The sequence below is a fragment of the Protomyctophum parallelum genome, assembly GCF_964188405.1.
Source record: "Protomyctophum parallelum genome assembly, chromosome: 3".
Lineage (NCBI taxonomy): Eukaryota > Metazoa > Chordata > Actinopteri > Myctophiformes > Myctophidae > Protomyctophum > Protomyctophum parallelum.
Window position 1 is genome coordinate 23,399,690 of NC_139698.1, and position 18,936 is coordinate 23,418,625.

The following is an 18,936-nucleotide window of genomic DNA, read 5'->3' on the forward strand; positions in this document are numbered from 1 at the left end:
CTCAAATGCCTAATAAACAATGGCCCTTGATATGAAAAGGGTTGAAAACCACTGCTAGTGAATTACCAAGATATGGATATCATGCAGACGTGTCTTGGTCACTCGTGCTCATGATGTTTGTATTACTTTGGTTTGTTTTCTTGACCACAATGTTGAGAATGTAATTTAGATCGCAATGCTATTTAAACAGATGCTAGGTTCATTTGTAACTAAGCTAGGTTCTAGGTTTACGGAATCCTACGTTTCTAAAGGCACCACACTCTGTCTCTCTGCATTCTACTGCGTGTCTGCTAAATGCATATATTCATATAATTGTATTGCCTCAGACCCGAGGAGCAGCTGAAGAGTGTGGTTTTACTGGGAAGCTCTCCGGGGTGGTGGAGGAGGAGGTGTGTATGAATGTGAATCAGATTTTGTCACTTTAAAAGAGCATCTGTTGACTTTGTCTGGACCAAACGAGGCAGGTGCTGCTGGATCAAATGGAGATAATCGTAGAAGCAACAAAGAAGATCGGCACACTGTAGGTCCCTTAATTGCAAACGTATTGCCACATCCAAACAGAAAGTGACGTTTCACCATTTAGCCATCATCATCTTCTTTATGTGTGAAGAAATGTCTCTTTTTGTTAGGATGCGCCGAGCTACAGTCAGTGATCTCCTTTGTTCCTTCTTTGATTCCCTTTGGGAATCCACACTGATCTTTTATTCTCTGACCCTTTATTCTCCATCACTTATTCAATTATAGATGCCTGCTATGTGTTGGCAAGGAGATATACCCTATAATCAAAGATCCCCACAACTGCAAGCCTTAAGCCCATTAGCTCTATTGTCATTTATGAAGCAGAATAGCAGCTGGACCTAATTATAACCATTGGTTTGAGTTATCACAGGTTCCATATACCCATGTTGTTTTTGCTATTAGTTGTCTTGTAAATCGGATATTATATGAATTGTATGTATATTTAATTGTATGTATTTTTGATGATAATTTTTCTTTAAGTCTCTGGTCTTTGCCCCCGACTAGTTGAATATAAAACCATAGCATGGACAAGTACTGCAGTGAAATCACGTATTTATTCAAACACATCACAGAGCAGTATTATGGGCTAAACACATTCACAAAGTATGTCAGGAAGACAAAACCCACAATAAGTGGCACCCACCGCTAAATGAATCTGGCAGATTTGATCCTTTGTATACTTTTGACGTGAGTAGCAATGAGCTTTACTTAATGACATTTCTCCCTCCGACATGGATCGTATTCCATGAATGCTTCTCCAAACCTTTTCTAAAAACCAAATGCATGCACCATGGCCTCGCTGGACGGGCCCCTTCCTTCCAGGAAGAACAGAGGATGAGTCATGAGAGCTCAGAGCTTCTAGCCCGGCCTGGCAGACACTCAGGCACGCTGACACACCAGCATAGATGTGGTTACTTTGCTGTCATTTCATAAAGCCGCTGCCATAAACTAACGTACACCTCGTCTTCCGACCCAAAGTCAATACCATGTCCCCACCGAAGCTCTCCCCCAACACGTTTGGCCCGGCGGCATCTCACACCACGACTCACGCGCATGACTTTATATGGCGATTTTGATGTCTTGAATTTATTGCCGTGATTAAGTATTAGCGTTCAGTGTGCTCCCTGCAACAACATTTCTCCATGTCAGAGGAAAGTTCAAATGTTCAAATTACGCTAATAAGTGGGCCTGGCTTCTAGCGCTGCAGTAGCAATGCCCTGAGGTCACGAATCCAGTGGCTCTTTTCAGAGTTATCAAAAGAGACTTTAGGGTTGCTTGTAAGGCGCTATAGTTGGTTTTGGCCGTGCAAACTGGAAACCCACATGCTGCCTGCGGGTATGCTAACTCTGCACTCTTGAGCAGCTGAGAGGTTATACATTATACAATTGCTTTAGTATAGTGACATGCAGCCAGCCAGACATTTTGGCTGTTTGACCACACGCTTTCGTGCTAGCATTTAATTAGTGATCTGATCTCTGGTATTGTAGGAATATCGCATGGAACGCTGTGGCGCTGGTCCATGTATATATCTCATGCACTGCTGGATGTCGGTCAGCTGAACTTAAAAAAAAAAAGAAGTTTCAACTGTCGGGCTGAAACAATAATAAAAATTAAATGAAATAAATCACACCGGTGTGAACTGGTGCAGGCTGTGTGTGTGTGTGTGTGTGTGTGTGTGTGCTGTACTCTGTACTGTACTGTACTGTGCTATAGTTATAGTGGTCAGTTTGCAGCTGTCCATACTCAAATGGGACAGACAGACACACATAACTATTGCACCGCTCAAAAAACAATTATGTATATATGTTTTTAAAACAACACAATACTGCCTCATCAAAGTTTGTATGGTGACTTTATAGCCTGCCTAATAAGCCAGACTTATATCACGCTGTCACGTTGCCGGTAGGCAATTTGTTTTTGCTAACGGCAGATTTGCGTCTTGCTTATTAGCCAGGCTAGTGACTTTATATAAATTGTCAGATTCTTGCATGTGTCCTTCTTGTATTATCACTTTACCCAAGTGGAGTTGGGAGGTTTTTGTCCATCATTGATTAGAATTACGAAGTATGTCAGATAAAATAAAATAGAAGTTACGTGGTTTAAACGAGTTTGAGGATCCAATGGAGTTATAGTCTACTTGCCAGCCCATAGAGCCCCATTGTGAACCCGGACATGTTGAGTACACCAAGGTTTTATGTTAGAAATGTTGAGTATGGGTCCCCAGCATGTAGAAACTGCCAGATGCTAAGTTGCATATTATGTTGAGCACATATTGGAAAATTGCTCAACATAATGCAAGTTAGCATCTGGCAGTTTCTACATGCTGGGGACCCATACTCAACATTTCTAACACAAAACCTTGCCTGGCTTCACATTCTGGCAAGTGGACAATTAGTCAGAAGTACGTTTCTTCTGTAGATGCGACACCATGAAGTATAAAATATTGCTATTTTTTAACATTTTGGAAAATTGTACAATAAAAAAAAAAGTATCCGTTTTGTCTATAATGACACGCCAGGTTGAAAGTGGTTTAATGTGCATATTTGCTTCGTTTTTTTCCCTCCGTTTGTCGCTCTGGATAGGAGTGGCTAATAAATGCCATTAAACACAGTTTCATGTAGCGACACACCGAGGGTGCATGCTCTCTGCTTCATACATGTGTTGGCATAGATATACACACAGACAGAGACAGGCAGTAAAGAGTAGAGGCTGGGCAGGGGGGAGGGGGGGGGGAGGACATACCTATCCCTACGGGATGTGAGGAATTTGAACAAATACCTGGCACAGGCATGCCAAAATAGGAGAGGGGGGGGGGTGTTCTAGTCGAGTAGAGGACCTGGAGGGACATGAGAGATGAGAGCTCGTTTAGGTGAACGTTATACATAGCCGGACAGAGGGATGAGGCGCTCTCAAACGTTTTTTTTTATACCGGGGGGGGGGGGGGGGGGGACGCCATTTTATAGGGGGAAACTTTTCGGATACGCCACACTTGATTTATGGTGCAATTTCAAATTTGAAATGTCAAAAATAAAGCAGACTTTGTTATAGCCTTCATTCATGTACTGTACATGTATAATGGCATTACTCAGTGTGTGTGTGTGTGTGTGTGTGTGTGTGTGTGTGTCAGTCTCAGTCACATTTACTGAGAATTTCTAAAGAAGCTGGATTGATTGATACTTTATTAGTCAGAAATGTAGACAGTACAGAGTACAGTCTAACACTTTGTTTAAAAGGATATCACCGATGCAGGATGCAGATGGGGATGGGATCGGCTCGTACAGCAGAGTGGGTATAGTGGTCGGCGTCTGTCAGAAGGTTGCTAGTTTGACCCTGGGATTTGGCCCATAGGCTATGTGTCATGGTGACCGTGAACCTGACATTTAGACCCTAACTGCCCCGAGTGACGTATTAATGGCTCTTCTTCTTTTTCTTATGTGAACCAACCCGGTCTCTCCCCAACATGGTGAAATATCACGGATTTGCTGAGCCATGATGCTCTGATAGTGATGGAGGTGGCTTATCATTTGAATAATGATTTAATTATTTCATAATACCTCCTGAGCTGTGGCTCAGGAGGTAGAGCAGGTCGTCCAATGATCCCTGGGTCGGCGGTTCGAATCCCGGCTCCTCCTGTCCACATGTCGAAGTGTCCTTGGGCAAGACACTGAACCCTACATTGCCTCCAATGAGTCGGTCGGTGCTAGCTTGCCACCGTTGGTGTGTGAATGTGGGAAGTGAGGACTCTGGCATCGACTGTTCGCCGCTTCACCTCCCAGTGTTTGAATGAATGAACCATTGTAAAGCGCTTTGAGCACTTGGAAAAGCGCTATAAAAATGCAATTCATTACGAGTTGGATTCCGGGCCACCGCCAACTCAGCGTATGAAGAGCTCGGCCTGAAATCGTGCTTTAAATACTAGGAGCTGATGGTAGGTGTGGCGCTCCATTTCAGCGATCCATCTCCCAGGGGTTTAGCGCATTGTGAAACGTGGATAGACAGACTCCCGCAACCTGGCTGACACCGACAATAAGCCTCTCTCACTTACTTACTTATAAATGTCTAATGTTATGCATCTCACATTTATATTTTAATTGTGTCAACTGTCAACTTGACCAGAGGTGACGTAAATGAAATGAAATGTTTCAATTTGCTTCTATGCCAATGTCATGCCGTCACAGCCAAATAGTCTGTGACTGAGTGATATTGTCCTGTTATAGGATATGATTTATTGTGCAGTAAGTAGCCTGACGTGGTGTTTTTCAGTTAATCATAATCCCAAGTACTGTACATGTCTTGAATGAGTTCCAATTACATTTACCTGAGCTATTAGCTTTGTTTAAGAACTTTAACCTGTATGCATGGATTTGCACATCCCTTATCCCAAGTCAGTCCTCTGCATATAAACTTAGGCTACCGTAGAGCAGACAAACCTTTTTGCTCGAGACCCAAAAGAGAAATTAGACGTTTGCCCGTGACCCAAACTAGTGAAAATTGCAGATCTACAAGCTTGCAACGTATCCCTCCGTGCTGTGTTGTGAGCTTGTAGATCAGCTATTTTCACTACTTCTTAACATTTGATTTCTTATTTCTTGGATTTTTCTTTCATTTCTTCATGAAATTACTGAGAAAATTCATGACAAGACTTTTTTGGGAATGTTTTTTGAAAATGTTTTGAAATAATAATATTTAGAAACTAATTGTAGGCAACACAAATTATACAACAGGTCGTTTCGAGGAAGCAATCTGATTGGTTGAAACAGTCTTCTAGCCGTGGTTCAAACGAGCACCACTCCACACCTAATCAAATCAAAGAAATCAGCTGCTCTGTTTTCCCAGAGCGCAGCAAACTCAGTGGCTAGGCTATAGCTGGTTTCTTGGGACATTTGCGGTCGTAGTGACGATTCAGCGATTTTCTTAGTTTTAAGGGTAACTGTTGTATAATTGCAATATTACACGAGAGGGGGTGGTTTAACGTCATTAATGCACGCCACGAGTTTAGAAAGAAACGCTTTTTTAATCCTCCTAATACATACTTCAACACCAAAGATTTGTGCCGTCCCTATTCGCAATGCCAGCCTGTCGTGGGTTCGAACATCGAATCCCGCTCCTCGACGACCTTTGCTGCGTGGCACTCCCCATCTCTCTCCCCATTTCCTGCATGTCCTATCGATAAAAGGCATTACCCCCCCCCACGTATATGTTCCTTTTTAAGGACTGGTTGCATCTCAGCGTCGTGATAAAATGGCACCAAGCAAAGGGTCTCTGAGAGATGTCTTTGAACCGCTGAGAGTTCACAGAGGTTGAGAATATGAAAACACCAAAAGGAAAACGAGAATCGCTCTCACACTCCCTTGAACAAACACACTTTGTTATTCTATATATCATCGTCCGCTACTATGGCAGCACTCTCTCACCAAGGGAGATTGGAGAACAAACACAGTTCGCCGCCTTGCAACAAATTAAGAGGCAACACGTCGTCTCTGAACAGTTCCCGAGCCCTACCGCTGGCCGTCCTTGCTTCTTCTGCCTTCATTTGGCTAATTAGCTCTGTCCATTTCTTAACAGACTGCGTGACATATTGCTCCAGCGGTTTACTGTCCCCCTCGTACCACCGGCTTTGATTAAATGGGGCGGACAGTTTGTGGCGCGTGACTAACGGTTGTTGGACCGGCGCTGATTAGCAACGGGCGATGAGTTATTGATCCTCATTGCGCACTGGTCTTATGTTTTAACAGCTGTCTGTCACTCTCTCTCTCTCTCTCTCTCTCTCTCTCCATTCTTACCAATGCCAAGCCAGCATTTATACGTCACAATGCCGTGATTTAGCATGATTACATACGGTATGAATATAGTCTATACTGCAAATCTAGACCCCAATTTATATTGTAAAATCAATGTTAATTTAACTCTGAGAGTGTATACAAATGGAACCAAATGGACCCGTTGGTGTCCATTTGTACACGTACAGTACGTTTTAACAGCGGGCGACAGCCAGACGAATTTTACGGAAGTGCATTATTTGTCTATGGGACCCGGCGACTACTGGCGATAGCTGGCGAACAGGCGATGGTCGAAAAGTGGGCGGAGGAACGTCGGCCGAAAATATGAAAATTATTCATCTTTTGGGCGACGTCGCCCGGCGATAGTGGGCGACTATGAATGAATGAAATTCAAGCGTCGCTTGCCGGGACATAGGAAAGGGAGCAACCTCACGGACTCCATATTTGGACTTAATCTTCGACACAAAACTCCATATATGGGCAGAGATCTGATTTGTTTTGAGTCCAACGTCATGCTAACCCTGCAGCAACACGGTATAAGAATGTCAAGCAGAGTCACAGAGCTGGATGACTTGGGAGCAGCGAGTTTGAAGCAGCACACAGACATCCTTTAAGAGCTTGAAGCAGCAACAGAGACAGAGATGTGACAGACATGCAACTCCGTCTGTCAGATCAGTTGATATCCAGCGGAGTTGCAGGTATGTCAGATCAGTTGATATTCAGCGGAGTTGCAGGTCTGTCAGATCAGTTGATATTCAGCGGAGTTGCAGGTCTGTCAGATCAGTTGATATTCAGCGGAGTTGCAGGTCTGTCAGATCAGTTGATATCCAGCGGAGTTGCAGGTCTGTCAGATCAGTTGATATCCAGCGGAGTTGCAGGTCTGTCAGATCAGTTGATATCCAGCGGAGTTGCAGCAGGTCTGTCTGACCATGCGCTGCACCATGCACATGCAATCAGCAGGTCCTTGAGGCAGTCGGGCTGCAGTGACCATGGGGAACGAGGTGTACTTGTTTGGAGGTTACGCTAGTGAATCACAGCGCAATGGATCCAAGTACATCAATGTGCAGGTCTTGGAGATGGAGGACGCTGCCCCTTCCAGTGGCAACTAGAAGAGGTGAACCTCCCCTCGATGTTCCTCGCAAGCTTAGGTTCCTTAGGAACCACACTGCTGTTCTGGTAGAAAATACAGTTTACCTCTTTGGGGGAGTCTTTACTAATACTGAGTGGAGCAACGTGACTTATGCATTTGATGTCGACGCCCACACATGGTCCAAACCCAGGGTTTCTGGGACTCCCTGAGGAGACACAGGGACACTCGGCCTGTGTCCTGGAGAAGGTCATGTTTATCATTGGAGGAGTCACCCGGTGGACTCACTTCTCTAATGGCATGTACAAGTTGGACACCAGCACGATGGTCTGGACTTTAATTGACACCAGAGACACTGTGCCATCTGTTTCATGCTGTCACTCTTTCACCATCATCGGGACGAAGATCTTTGTATTTGGTACTACTACAACCCCGTTGTGTTTGACACGGAGACCAACCTCTGGACGAACACACCTCAGATTCTCAGACGCTACAATCATTCAGCCTTTACCTACAATGGAGAGCTGTACGTATTTGGCCATTTTAGCCATAACGAATATTCTCCCAAATTTCCAGAGACTTCCTCCTGGAAGGAGGTTAAGCCCAAGGGCAACGTCCCGTCATCGATGATGACTAAAGTCTGCTGTTGCATTGTGGGCGACCGTATCATCGTCTTTGATATGGGCCATTATTCTGAGCTGTATGTCTTAGACTTGTATCAGTCTGAACCATAGACTGTAAAAAATATGGACAAAGCGTTCCCCGGGTCTAACATGAACGTAAAATGAAGCCTGAAATCCCTTGCATTCTAATGCACTGTAAGTCGCCATCTTTCTAGATCCGTTTTAGCCCAGCTGGCCATTGGCTGGACCAGACAACGAGGCGGGACTTCCCCCCTTCTTCTCCGTTGGTTTTTATTTTGACTCGAGTGGGAGGGGAATCCCGATCATAGACTGTAACGGTAGCCACGCCCCTCAGAACATGCGCGACTTTATGGTCATTTTTTAAATAAATGGGACCATAATTTTCCAAAAAGAATATTATGACATTAGAAATGAGACTTTAAACTAGTGACTGGAAGCAGAAAGTATTCATGACCATGTTTATTAAGGTAATACAGTCTAGGTGAAGTTGGGCCAAAATACATGGGCCTCTATAGAGCTATGGGGCTTTTTGGGTCCAGTCCAGCGCCACAACAGGCCATTATATGAACTACCGATTTCAAATGAGGCTTCACGAAATATCTGGCTGACTGCCCCCCTGGTCTGAACTCCCACACGACATCAGCTGGGAACTGGCAGCCATTGTTCTGTAAAGCATTTTGAGCTGCATTTCATGTCATGAAAGGTGCTATACAAATAAAGTTTTATTATTATTATTATTATTATTATTATTATGAATGAAACAAATGACCTAGATGACTTCTAGTATTGCAGTATGTACAGTTTGTGTACAGTAGGTTACGTTGTATCATGTATACAGTATGTGTCGTGAGCTTGTAGATCTGCTATTTTCACTACCTTTGTGTGACACCGACACACTTATAATAAGTATGATGAAGTAGGGCATTAATTTACGAAATAAATATTTGAAACATGGAGGGAGATACATGGTTTCAGTCCAACGGCGGCTATGAATACAACATATAGTCCTAGATGCATTGTACAGTATGTGTATAGTATGTGGGCCATCTATTTGTCCACTACAAATGGGTCAGATTTGTCTAGAGAAGAGAAAACACAAGGGAGAAAAACATATAGAGATAAGTTTATAACGTTTTAGCACCTGTATGTCCCTGGTTTTAGCTAATTGGAAATGTAGCACACCAAGCTAGCTAATCTGGAACTAAATACAGTACATGACTGATCAATATCATCGCTAATCTTTGGAAATTGTTATTTTAAAACATCAGGTGTGACACAGAAGCCAGGCTATCAGACTAGAGCAGTAATTGATGCTCATAAGGATGTCAGGGTTAACAAAAACAGCAGCTTCAGACAGAGTAACGGTTGCTGAATAAGCATGGAAATTCCCGCTAGTATAGTGAGAACCAGTGATCGTAACTATAAGCAATTGTAAAATTGCTTACAGACAATGTGGCGTCTGTCTGTAAGCTGGTCTTCTGCAATGGTGGAAAAAGTACTCAATCGTTTTACTCAAGTAAAAGTACCAATACTGCAATTTAGAACTACTTCGTTACATGTAAAATTACGGAATTGAAAATGTACTTGAGTAAAAGTACAAAAGTACCAAAATGTACTTGAAGTACTAAAAGTAAAAGTATTCATATTGCAGAATGTCACATTTCACAAATTCAAAATGTGTAGAAAATCTATTAAAAATAGCTGATCTACAAGCTATTACAAAATGTTTTTCAAAAGTGTAATTTTTATAATTCTTTTAATGGCAAAAGGCAAAGAAGTTTAGGGATAAGGGGTTTAGCATGGACGAAAATAGAGCCCAAATCTTCTCACTGTTTGGTGAGCTCATTGGGTCTGAAGGATGCCTGGACCATACCCATGGTCATTGGGTCTGAAGGATGCCTTGGACCATACCCATGGTCATTGGGTCTGAAGGATGCCTTGGACCATACCCATGGTCATTGGGTCTGAAGGATGCCTTGGACCATACCCATGGTCATTGGGTCTGAAGGATGCCTGGACCATGGTCATTGGGTCTGAAGGATGCCTTGGACCATACCCATGGTCATTGGGTCTGAAGGATGCCTTGGACCATACCCATGGTCATTGGGTCTGAAGGATGCCTTGGACCATACCCATGGTCATTGGGTCTGAAGGATGCCTGGACCATACCCATGGTCATTGGGTCTGAAGGATGCCTGGACCGTACCCATGGTCATTGGGTCTGAAGGATGCCTGCCTGGACCATACCCATGGTCATTGGGTCTGAAGGATGCCTTGGACCATACCCATGGTCATTGGGTCTGAAGGATGCCTTGGACCATACCCATGGTCATTGGGTCTGAAGGATGCCTTGGACCATACCCATGGTCATCGGGTCTGAAGGATGCCTTGGACCATACCCATGGTCATTGGGTCTGAAGGATGCCTTGGACCATACCCATGGTCATTGGGTCTGAAGGATGCCTGGACCATACCCATGGTCATTGGGTCTGAAGGATGCCTTGGACCATACCCATGGTCATCGGGTCTGAAGGATGCCTTGGACCATACCCATGGTCATTGGGTCTGAAGGATGCCTTGGACCATACCCATGGTCATTGGGTCTGAAGGATGCCTTGGACCATACCCATGGTCATTGGGTCTGAAGGATGCCTTGGACCATACCCATGGTCATTGGGTCTGAAGGATGCCTGCCTGGACCATACCCATGGCAAAGATGTAAACCTTTGAATCCACCACTATCTGCTCTTTCTTGAGCAGCTCGTCGATCTTCCGCTGGAACTCGCCGAGAGGTATGAGGACGACTTCGACGAACTCTCCGTCGCCGAGCTGCTGCGTGGGGTCGACGTTCTCGGGGGCGTCTCCGTCGACGCTGACCGTGACGATCTGGGTGGTGCCGTTGGAGAGGCCGGGGTCCAGGCAGGTCACCGGGGCGACTCCCGCCACCTCTCCTCTGTAGCCCGTCTCCTCCTTGAGCTCTCTGAGCGCGGCCGCATCCGCACTCTCCCCCTCGTCGATCAGCCCCGCGGGAAACTCCAGGGTGCAGCGGCCCAGAGGAGGCCGGAATTGCTTCACCATGACGACACAGTCTTCATGGAGGCTCCTTTTCAGCAGGGCAATTACCTCCACGCCGTCGGCCTCTGTGTCGGTGGCTCTGGTTGTCCTCTTGACGGTCTCCCAGGTTCTTGTGCTCCCTGCAGGGTCCACGTACGTCGTCTTCTCGAGTTTGACCCACTTCCCCGTCGCGATGACCTCCTCCGCCGTGACGTGAGGGACGGCAGCGGTCACCTTGGGATGCTCGGTGCTGCTCATCCTGTATAATGAAAGTCTGTTGGCTGTAGCTGTTGGTAGTACCTGTGCAGCCTCCAACCGCTCTTGTATTGGTTCTTCTGTCAGAAGTTGCACCTTAAATGTGTTAGAATAGGCTTTGTCATGTGATGACGTCACGCATCGTCATCTCACGCTGGATTCAGAATGTGACGTCATACCAGTGTTTGGATCAGAAACCCCTATCCTTTGTAACAAGTGTGTAGTCGGCTATATAGAGCGCCGAAGTCCTGACGTCACTCGCTCATCCTACTGGTTCTGCCCGGTTCACGGAAGTCATTTCTCTATGGAGAATAACATGGGCTCACCTTAAAATCATCTCATAATTATAAGCATTGTGGTGCTCTATTGTCTCATCACAGCCTTTTTACAAGGTAAAAAAAAAAAGTGGGTAAAAATTGTTTCCGTGCATATCCGTGTATCTATTACGCATGTAGGCTATTGGCTCTCAAAGTGGGGTCCAGGGACACCCAGGGACCCTTGGATTGGTTCCAGGTAGGGATATGCCGATGAGACATTTTGGCCGATGTCGATATCCGATATAATTAATTGCTGTTATGGCCGATAACCGATATTACCGATGGTCCCATTCTGTATTAAAAAATTATAATAATTTTGTCCATTTGGAAAGATTCATGTAACACTGCAGGCTTAGGCAAGCCAGATTTAACTTGAATACCTTTTATATTTAATATTGTGAGCTTGTAGATCTGTTGAAGCTGTTACTTTGGGCTTGTTTATCTGTAAAGACAGACCGATTAATCGGACCGATTAATTAATCGGACCGATTAATTAATCGGTCCGATTGATTCATCGAACCAATGCCGATTCATCTAAAAACAACTAGAATCCACACAATCACTGTAACCACTTCATCCAATTATACGTTGGCTATTCAAAAGAACAGCAGAAGCTCACAACAGCGCGGGTGCAGTGTTGTGTTGTCCCCAGCCTTTTCAATTTCAATGACACTGAATTGAGGTGCTTTAAACGGTCTCTTTTCTACTGTAGACTTTATATGGAGGCTGTAGATGCTGGGGGACAACATCAACATTTACTGCTGGGCGGCGGGGGTGCGGGGGCAGTATGCAAAGGGCTCGGGGGGAGGGTTTTTGTATTGCAGGACGCATAATCTTTATTTAAGCATTACAATGCTGCAGAGAAGAATGTCCCATAGTTTTCCTGACTTTTTGTTTTTCCTTCTTTTTAATTAGGCATGTCCTATTAATTGTCTACAGCAGTGTTTAATGGTAATTGTAACCCTAGGCCTAGGGGTACGTCACGTGGAGGTACTAGTATGTGAGAGAAAGTGGAAAATGGACACATGATTTATTTTACTCTAGTGTTAAATGATATAACCTTGACAAAACTTAGCGTGAAGTGAAGTGAAGTCGCTAATCTGTATTGTTAAACCAAGTCCAACCAAAAAAAACGTAACTGTAACGTAACTGTTACTGAATAGAAAAGTATTTGTACATCTTTTGAACATATTGACTGAGATGTTTGGCCATAGTGCTGCTCCAGACTCCGGAGGCACTCATTTCAACTTTCACAAAATAAATGTTTTTCTAATAGTGTATTATTCGTATTTAAAAAATGCACTAAATGTACACAATGACCCGCACACCGTCTGCACTTGCAATATGAACCTTCAGATGCCTGAAGAAGGCCTGTGACCGAAACATTGCTTAAATTATAATAAAAGTGTTCATAAAAGTGTACAATAAAAGTGTACATTTTGTGCATTATTTCAATATACATTGATCTCTCATGCCAACGCATCCGTATCTGAGGTCTGCATAAGTCTTTGTTTCCAATAGTATATATTCTTTAAAAGCTCTGTGATCATGTCTTCATAGAATCATACGATACCCACTAAAGGTTATTAGCGGTCTAAGCTTAGCTTAGAGTTGATTAGCAGTTTTTTAAACGTCTATAGACCGTCTAAATGTCATAACTACGTTGTTTCTACATCTAATCCGAGTCTAGAGCGCCGAAACACTTTCATTTTTAGACCATTTAAAAATTATAACCCATTTTCAGATGGCTATTTTAGACGTATTTTAGACGTCCAAATGCCTGAAAAGTGCTCAGTGGGTATAGCTATGGTTTTCTCTTGCCGTTTATAATGTAGTCACGTCGTAGAGGAGGTTCTTGGGTTCACAAATCAGGGAACGGGGCTACTGAAGCCAACAAAGTTTCAGAACCACTGATCTACAGTATAGTTTGCTGTCCTTGAAGCATTTCATTTAGTTTAGTCATGGCAGTATAGGTTTAGACATTTATTCCACCTAATATTCCCCCCCCCCCACCCAATTCCTTTAGAATAATAAACATGATTAACAACTGCGCGGTCACACTATATAGTGATTTGCGACATGATGGAACTCATGTCCTGTGACGTACGTCGTCCATTCTGTCTCCTGTGTCTTCGGCAATATACCGCCCGTTGCATCAGAAATGCATTTTTAAATAATCAAAGCTTAACCCATTTTGGGGCGGGAACCCCTTTTGGTGTTATGTTATGCTTTAGCTATTGAAGAATAGCGGATCTACAAGCTCATAGCGCGCCACCGAGTGGCGCGCTATGAGCTTGTAGGTCTGCTATTTTTGAAAAGTCGAAAGAACGGCTGACATAGAAACATGGCTTTTTCAGAAAACTGTCAGGATGTAGAAGACATTTTTAGAATCTGATCTCAGGTCAAAATGGGTTTAAACAATACCTATCAAAATAATCAAGATTCAGCCCCCAAAGCAGACCTCCAAAACGGCTGGAACCACAGAGAGAGAGAGAGAGAGAGAGAGAGAGACCTCTCTGGATCCTGTTTGTTGGCCCCTGGAGTCTTGCAGGGCCCTGACACTGACACACCACCACCACACATTGAATCAATATGGTGGAGCGCTGGGGTTTGGAGATGCTGCGCGACCATGACAGAGTCTGGAAGCTGTTACAGGGTACAGTGCAGCCCGTGTGTCCGCCCGCTCGCCCTCCTCTGTCTCCACGAATCACATCAGCCGTTCACAATCCTCCATGGAACGCTATCGCAGCGGCCAGCCAGCCAGCCAGCCAGCCAGCAGGGAGTTTGGAATCTCACACGCGCTGCGATATTGCTGAGGCAGGCAGGGGGATGGATGACTTAGCAACATCCAGTGGTGGAAGGAGTATTCTGGTTTTCCACTTAAGTAAAAAATAAGCTCTATACCCCAATGTAGAAATACTCTGTGTTATAAGTAAAAGTCCGGTATTTAAAAAAAGAAAATACATTTTGCGTAAAAGTATCAAAGTACTGGCATCAGAATATAATCAAATATATTTAAAGTACCAAGTGTAAAAGTACACATTGTGCAGAATATCCCATTTCACACACAGCAAGAAGTATAAAATAGGGCTTACTTTCTACTTTACTTTCAAATGATTGTCGTGGAGTAAAAGACACAATATTTGCCTTTAGAGATGTAGTGGCGTATAGAAGTAGGCCCATAAAGTATTGTAAAACGGAAATGCTCGTGCAAAAGTAACAGTGCCTCAAAATGTGTACACTACTTTAGTAAATGTACTTAGTTACTGTGACTGTTGTTCACCATTGGCAATACATCCACGACCCATTGGGTAGTTTATCGCCATATCATCAAAGTACTGTCAGGAATTTGTCTCACAGTGTGCTCAGAATAAACAGAGCACTGAGAGTTTGGTACACAGCAAAATCCTCAGTGTTATTTTAACTCTGAGAGTGTAAAATTGCAGTTTTTCTTATTGAATAGATAGATAGATAGATAGATAGATAGATTCTTTATTTCTGTGTCATGCACCAAAGGCGCCCAGCCCACATGGACTTACAGGACACAACATAACATTGCTTCAATATTGCATTGTGTAAAAGAAACATTTTTACACAAACAAAACATTCTGCCTCACTTCCCACGATTTGCATAAAAAGTCTGCCAAAGCAAAAATACCCCTCCCAAAACAAAACTCCAGCTTCTCATAGTCCTCCAACCAGAAAAAGCCAGCACAGATGGTTGTCATCTTACAAAACAATACATGTCTTAACTCTTCATATAAAGGGCAGTAAAACAAAAAATGAATTTCATTTTCAATTTCTTTCAAATGACACACTAGACACACTCTGTCCTCCTCAGGAGTACCAATGAATCTACCCGTTTCTAAAACTAATGGTAAGGTCCCAGAATGCAGCTGTGCACAAAAAGATCTCTGACCTTTGGATATATTTTGTGTAACATAAGGATCAGGGCCATAATTATTTTTAATAAGACGATATGTTCTTAGTTTAGGTTTGTACCATAAATCAACAGCCCAACTCTCCTTATACCCAAGGAACATATAGTTCTGTATTTCATGAATATTACAGCGTAGTCTATTTAAATAAATAAATGATGAATTATTCTTAAAGAATAAAGACTTTACTTCATTAGCCCAGGGGTAACCATTAGAAATGTCCCAGTTAAAAATATTTTTGGTCAGTCTGTCATCAGACATATTAACAAGTCTATTCCAAAGTCTCAACATCTCACCTTTGTGTCTGATATTTACGGGCATCCATCCCATACCGCCGCTAATAGCCAAGATAGGCGTGAGCTTATGAACTCCAAGAAATGACCGTATGGCTCTATTTTGAATTGAATTTTGAAAAACTCTGTCTAATGATGATGTCACTGGAAGACGGTTTCTGAACTGCCCACAGCCCTCCTATGAGATACAGACCGAGTAGAAAAAAATTGCAGCATTTTTTCATGATTATTAGTGAGGACCTATTATATGAAGATAGGTTGAAAAGTGGTGAAGTGGTCCTTTAATTTTTCATACTCATGGTATTTAGAATATCGAGTTTTTTATTTCCATACATTTATTACGAAAAGTCCAGAGTCCAGATCTTGCTCAACGTGATGCATGAAGAATTATATTAATGTTAAATGCCTTAAATATTAAACATCATAAGGTTATTATAGAGTTGCTGAATCTAAAATCTTGAATCTTGATCTGAAGTAGCCTACATTATAATGTTATATCACTTATTTGCTTTGGTATTTTACTTTAGAGGTTGTTCATATCCCCTCAGGGTAAACATGTTTTATTAATCAGTTGAAGCCTTAACACAAACATAAGTGGTTGCACGTGCATTGTTTTTCAATTGTTATACACTTGTACCGATGCAATACAAGTTAATAAATGCTTACACAGCGTCAATCTGTATTTAGAAACCATTTCCAGATGTTACTAGACAATTTAATAATGTCTGAGCATTACAAGAGCACCTTTATGAAGTGTCAGCCAGTGTGTTCGTCTATACTTGAGAGTTGTCTCTCCAAGGTGTGAAGTTGTTACTTTAATGCACACAGACCTATTCATTATCACCTCTGGCTTCTAATTACAGCCCTCTAAGCAGCAGTCTGCAGCAGTCTATTCCCCCCAATCAATCAATAAATCAACTTTATTGTCACAACACAATTGCAGGTAAAAGTGAGTTGAGACTCTTGCTTATGCAGGCTTTCACGTTTGCAGTTCAAGAAAAAATAATTAGAATGGAAAACAAAACAAGCTCAAGAAGCCTGAAAACCGCAGCATGTTTCTTAGTAAACTAGTCTATTTTATTACTGGCTTCAAATCATCTTGTGCCCTGAGTTTCTATAAGAAAATATATAATGTAGAATGTTACAGAAGCATATATTATTGCTACTCATACTCAACATTATCCAAGTCTGTAACAAAATACTTAAAGCTGCACTATGTAGGATTGCAGGTTTTCTTAGTGGATACTGGATACATTTTTAATTTAACCATTCTGTATGTAGAGTAGGTACAATATAACTATCTCCCCGCTCTTCTATTGAGTGGTATGGTTGTGGTTGACAAGTGACACTGTGGTGTGCTCAGTGGTACCTGGGGGACGCAGGTTCAAATCCCCGGTAGGACATGAAAGTTACTATATAGAGCAGCTTTAAGTGCAAGGGATAACATTTCTAGTTGTTGATTTTTTTCTGTTACACTACTTTGCATGTATTCTCTCCACTATCTAGGCATGTAGAGCAGTACATCACATATGCCTTCTAAAGCCTGGAAATGTGAGTGCACGGATGGTTCCAGCTTAATGCATCATTGCATTCTAAACGCTAATCATTCTAATGTGTCACCTCTGACACTCCAGTGATTGCCACCGCTTGGATGTGTGAAAAGATGGATTCAATCTGCCCCCTGGTGGCACAAAGTCAGTATCACATCACCTATTCAAACCTGGGTAGCACACGATTTATAATTTTCTGACTCCCGTCAGAATCCAACTCCCCTTCACGTGAATGTGCGTGCATGTTTTTTTTTCTTCAGTTCCGCCAGCAGTTGGCGCCAGATAACCTATTATTACCTCTGCATATACAGTACTTAGGGAGGGGGTGAAATTTATGACTGGCAGTTGCTGCTGGCAAAATATGACACCCCCCCCCCCCCTTCCTAAAGATGAATACAAAATGAATATCAACATCCTAATACTGTCCAAACATTAGATAGGGAGGGGGGTGGAATTATGACAGGCAGCCAGTTGCTGCTGTCAACAAACCTGTGTTTTGGAAAAAACCCAATATAACATTATAAAAAAACAAACAAAAAAATTTGTTTTAAATAGACACTCGTGCATGATTTGGGTCCCTAGAGATGAATACAAAATCAATATCAACATCTTAATACTGTCCAATACTTAGGGAGGGGGTGAACTTATGACAGGTAGTTGCTGCTCTCAAAATATGACAAAAAAACATCTGTGTTTTAAATAGACACTCTACTTTGTAGGGTATGATTTGGGGCCCTGAAGATGAATACAAAATCAACAACATCTTAATACTGTCCAATACTTAGACAGGAAGGGGTGAAATTCTGACAGGCAGTTTCTGACCCCCCCAGGCAAAAAACACATTGGGCTCCATTTTTGTTTGAGCATTCTAAATACACTATTTGGGGATTTAGCAGTGGGGAAGGGGTGTTCCCCTTAGAGTATAACTCTATGGTGTTCCCCCACTAAAGTTGTTATCTTGGTTACCTGTCTAAATCCCTAAAACACCTCCGTTACCCATTACATTATGCATAGGTGTGGTTTGGGCGTTAATTAAACCGTAATTAAACCGCTCACCGTGCCACATGCCATTGCCTTTAAGAGATCCCTTATCCGTTGCCCGTTATGCCCAGTGCTATATTGCCTTACAGTCTATATAGCCCATGGAAGAGTGATGTGTTGCTGCCTTGAAGTGTCACTTGTGCGTTCCCGCCTAACTTCTTGGTTATGGGTATGATGATGATGTCACGGCGGGGACGAGGGAACTGGGAAGGATAGCGTGTTCCTCCACACACAGAACTCCTCACTGTCTGTCAGGTGTAAAGTGTGGAGGCTGCTGGTGACTCATGTATATGAGAGAGGAGACATGGTTGTCCGTCTCTGCACCCTCTCCCATACCAACAGCAGGGGTCAGCAGTGACAGGGAAATGGCACAGTGACAATATTGGTGAGAAAAATGAAATTCATATTTTGCTGCTCCTGCAAAAATGCTATATACACAAGTAATTGAAGGTGACCCC

At 43.0% G+C, this 18,936-nt stretch overlaps 1 protein-coding gene across 1 annotated transcript; it reads right to left on the minus strand.

The window, feature by feature from the left end:
• Positions 1-10,700: 10,700 nt before the first annotated feature.
• LOC310856607 (ADP-sugar pyrophosphatase-like) lies at positions 10,701-11,342 on the minus strand (the record flags this gene model as incomplete). Its single annotated transcript, XM_083762078.1, has 1 exon — positions 10,701-11,342. One exon carries the CDS (start codon positions 11,340-11,342, stop codon positions 10,701-10,703), a length of 642 nt encoding a protein of 213 aa, XP_083618204.1.
• Positions 11,343-18,936: the final 7,594 nt, after the last annotated feature.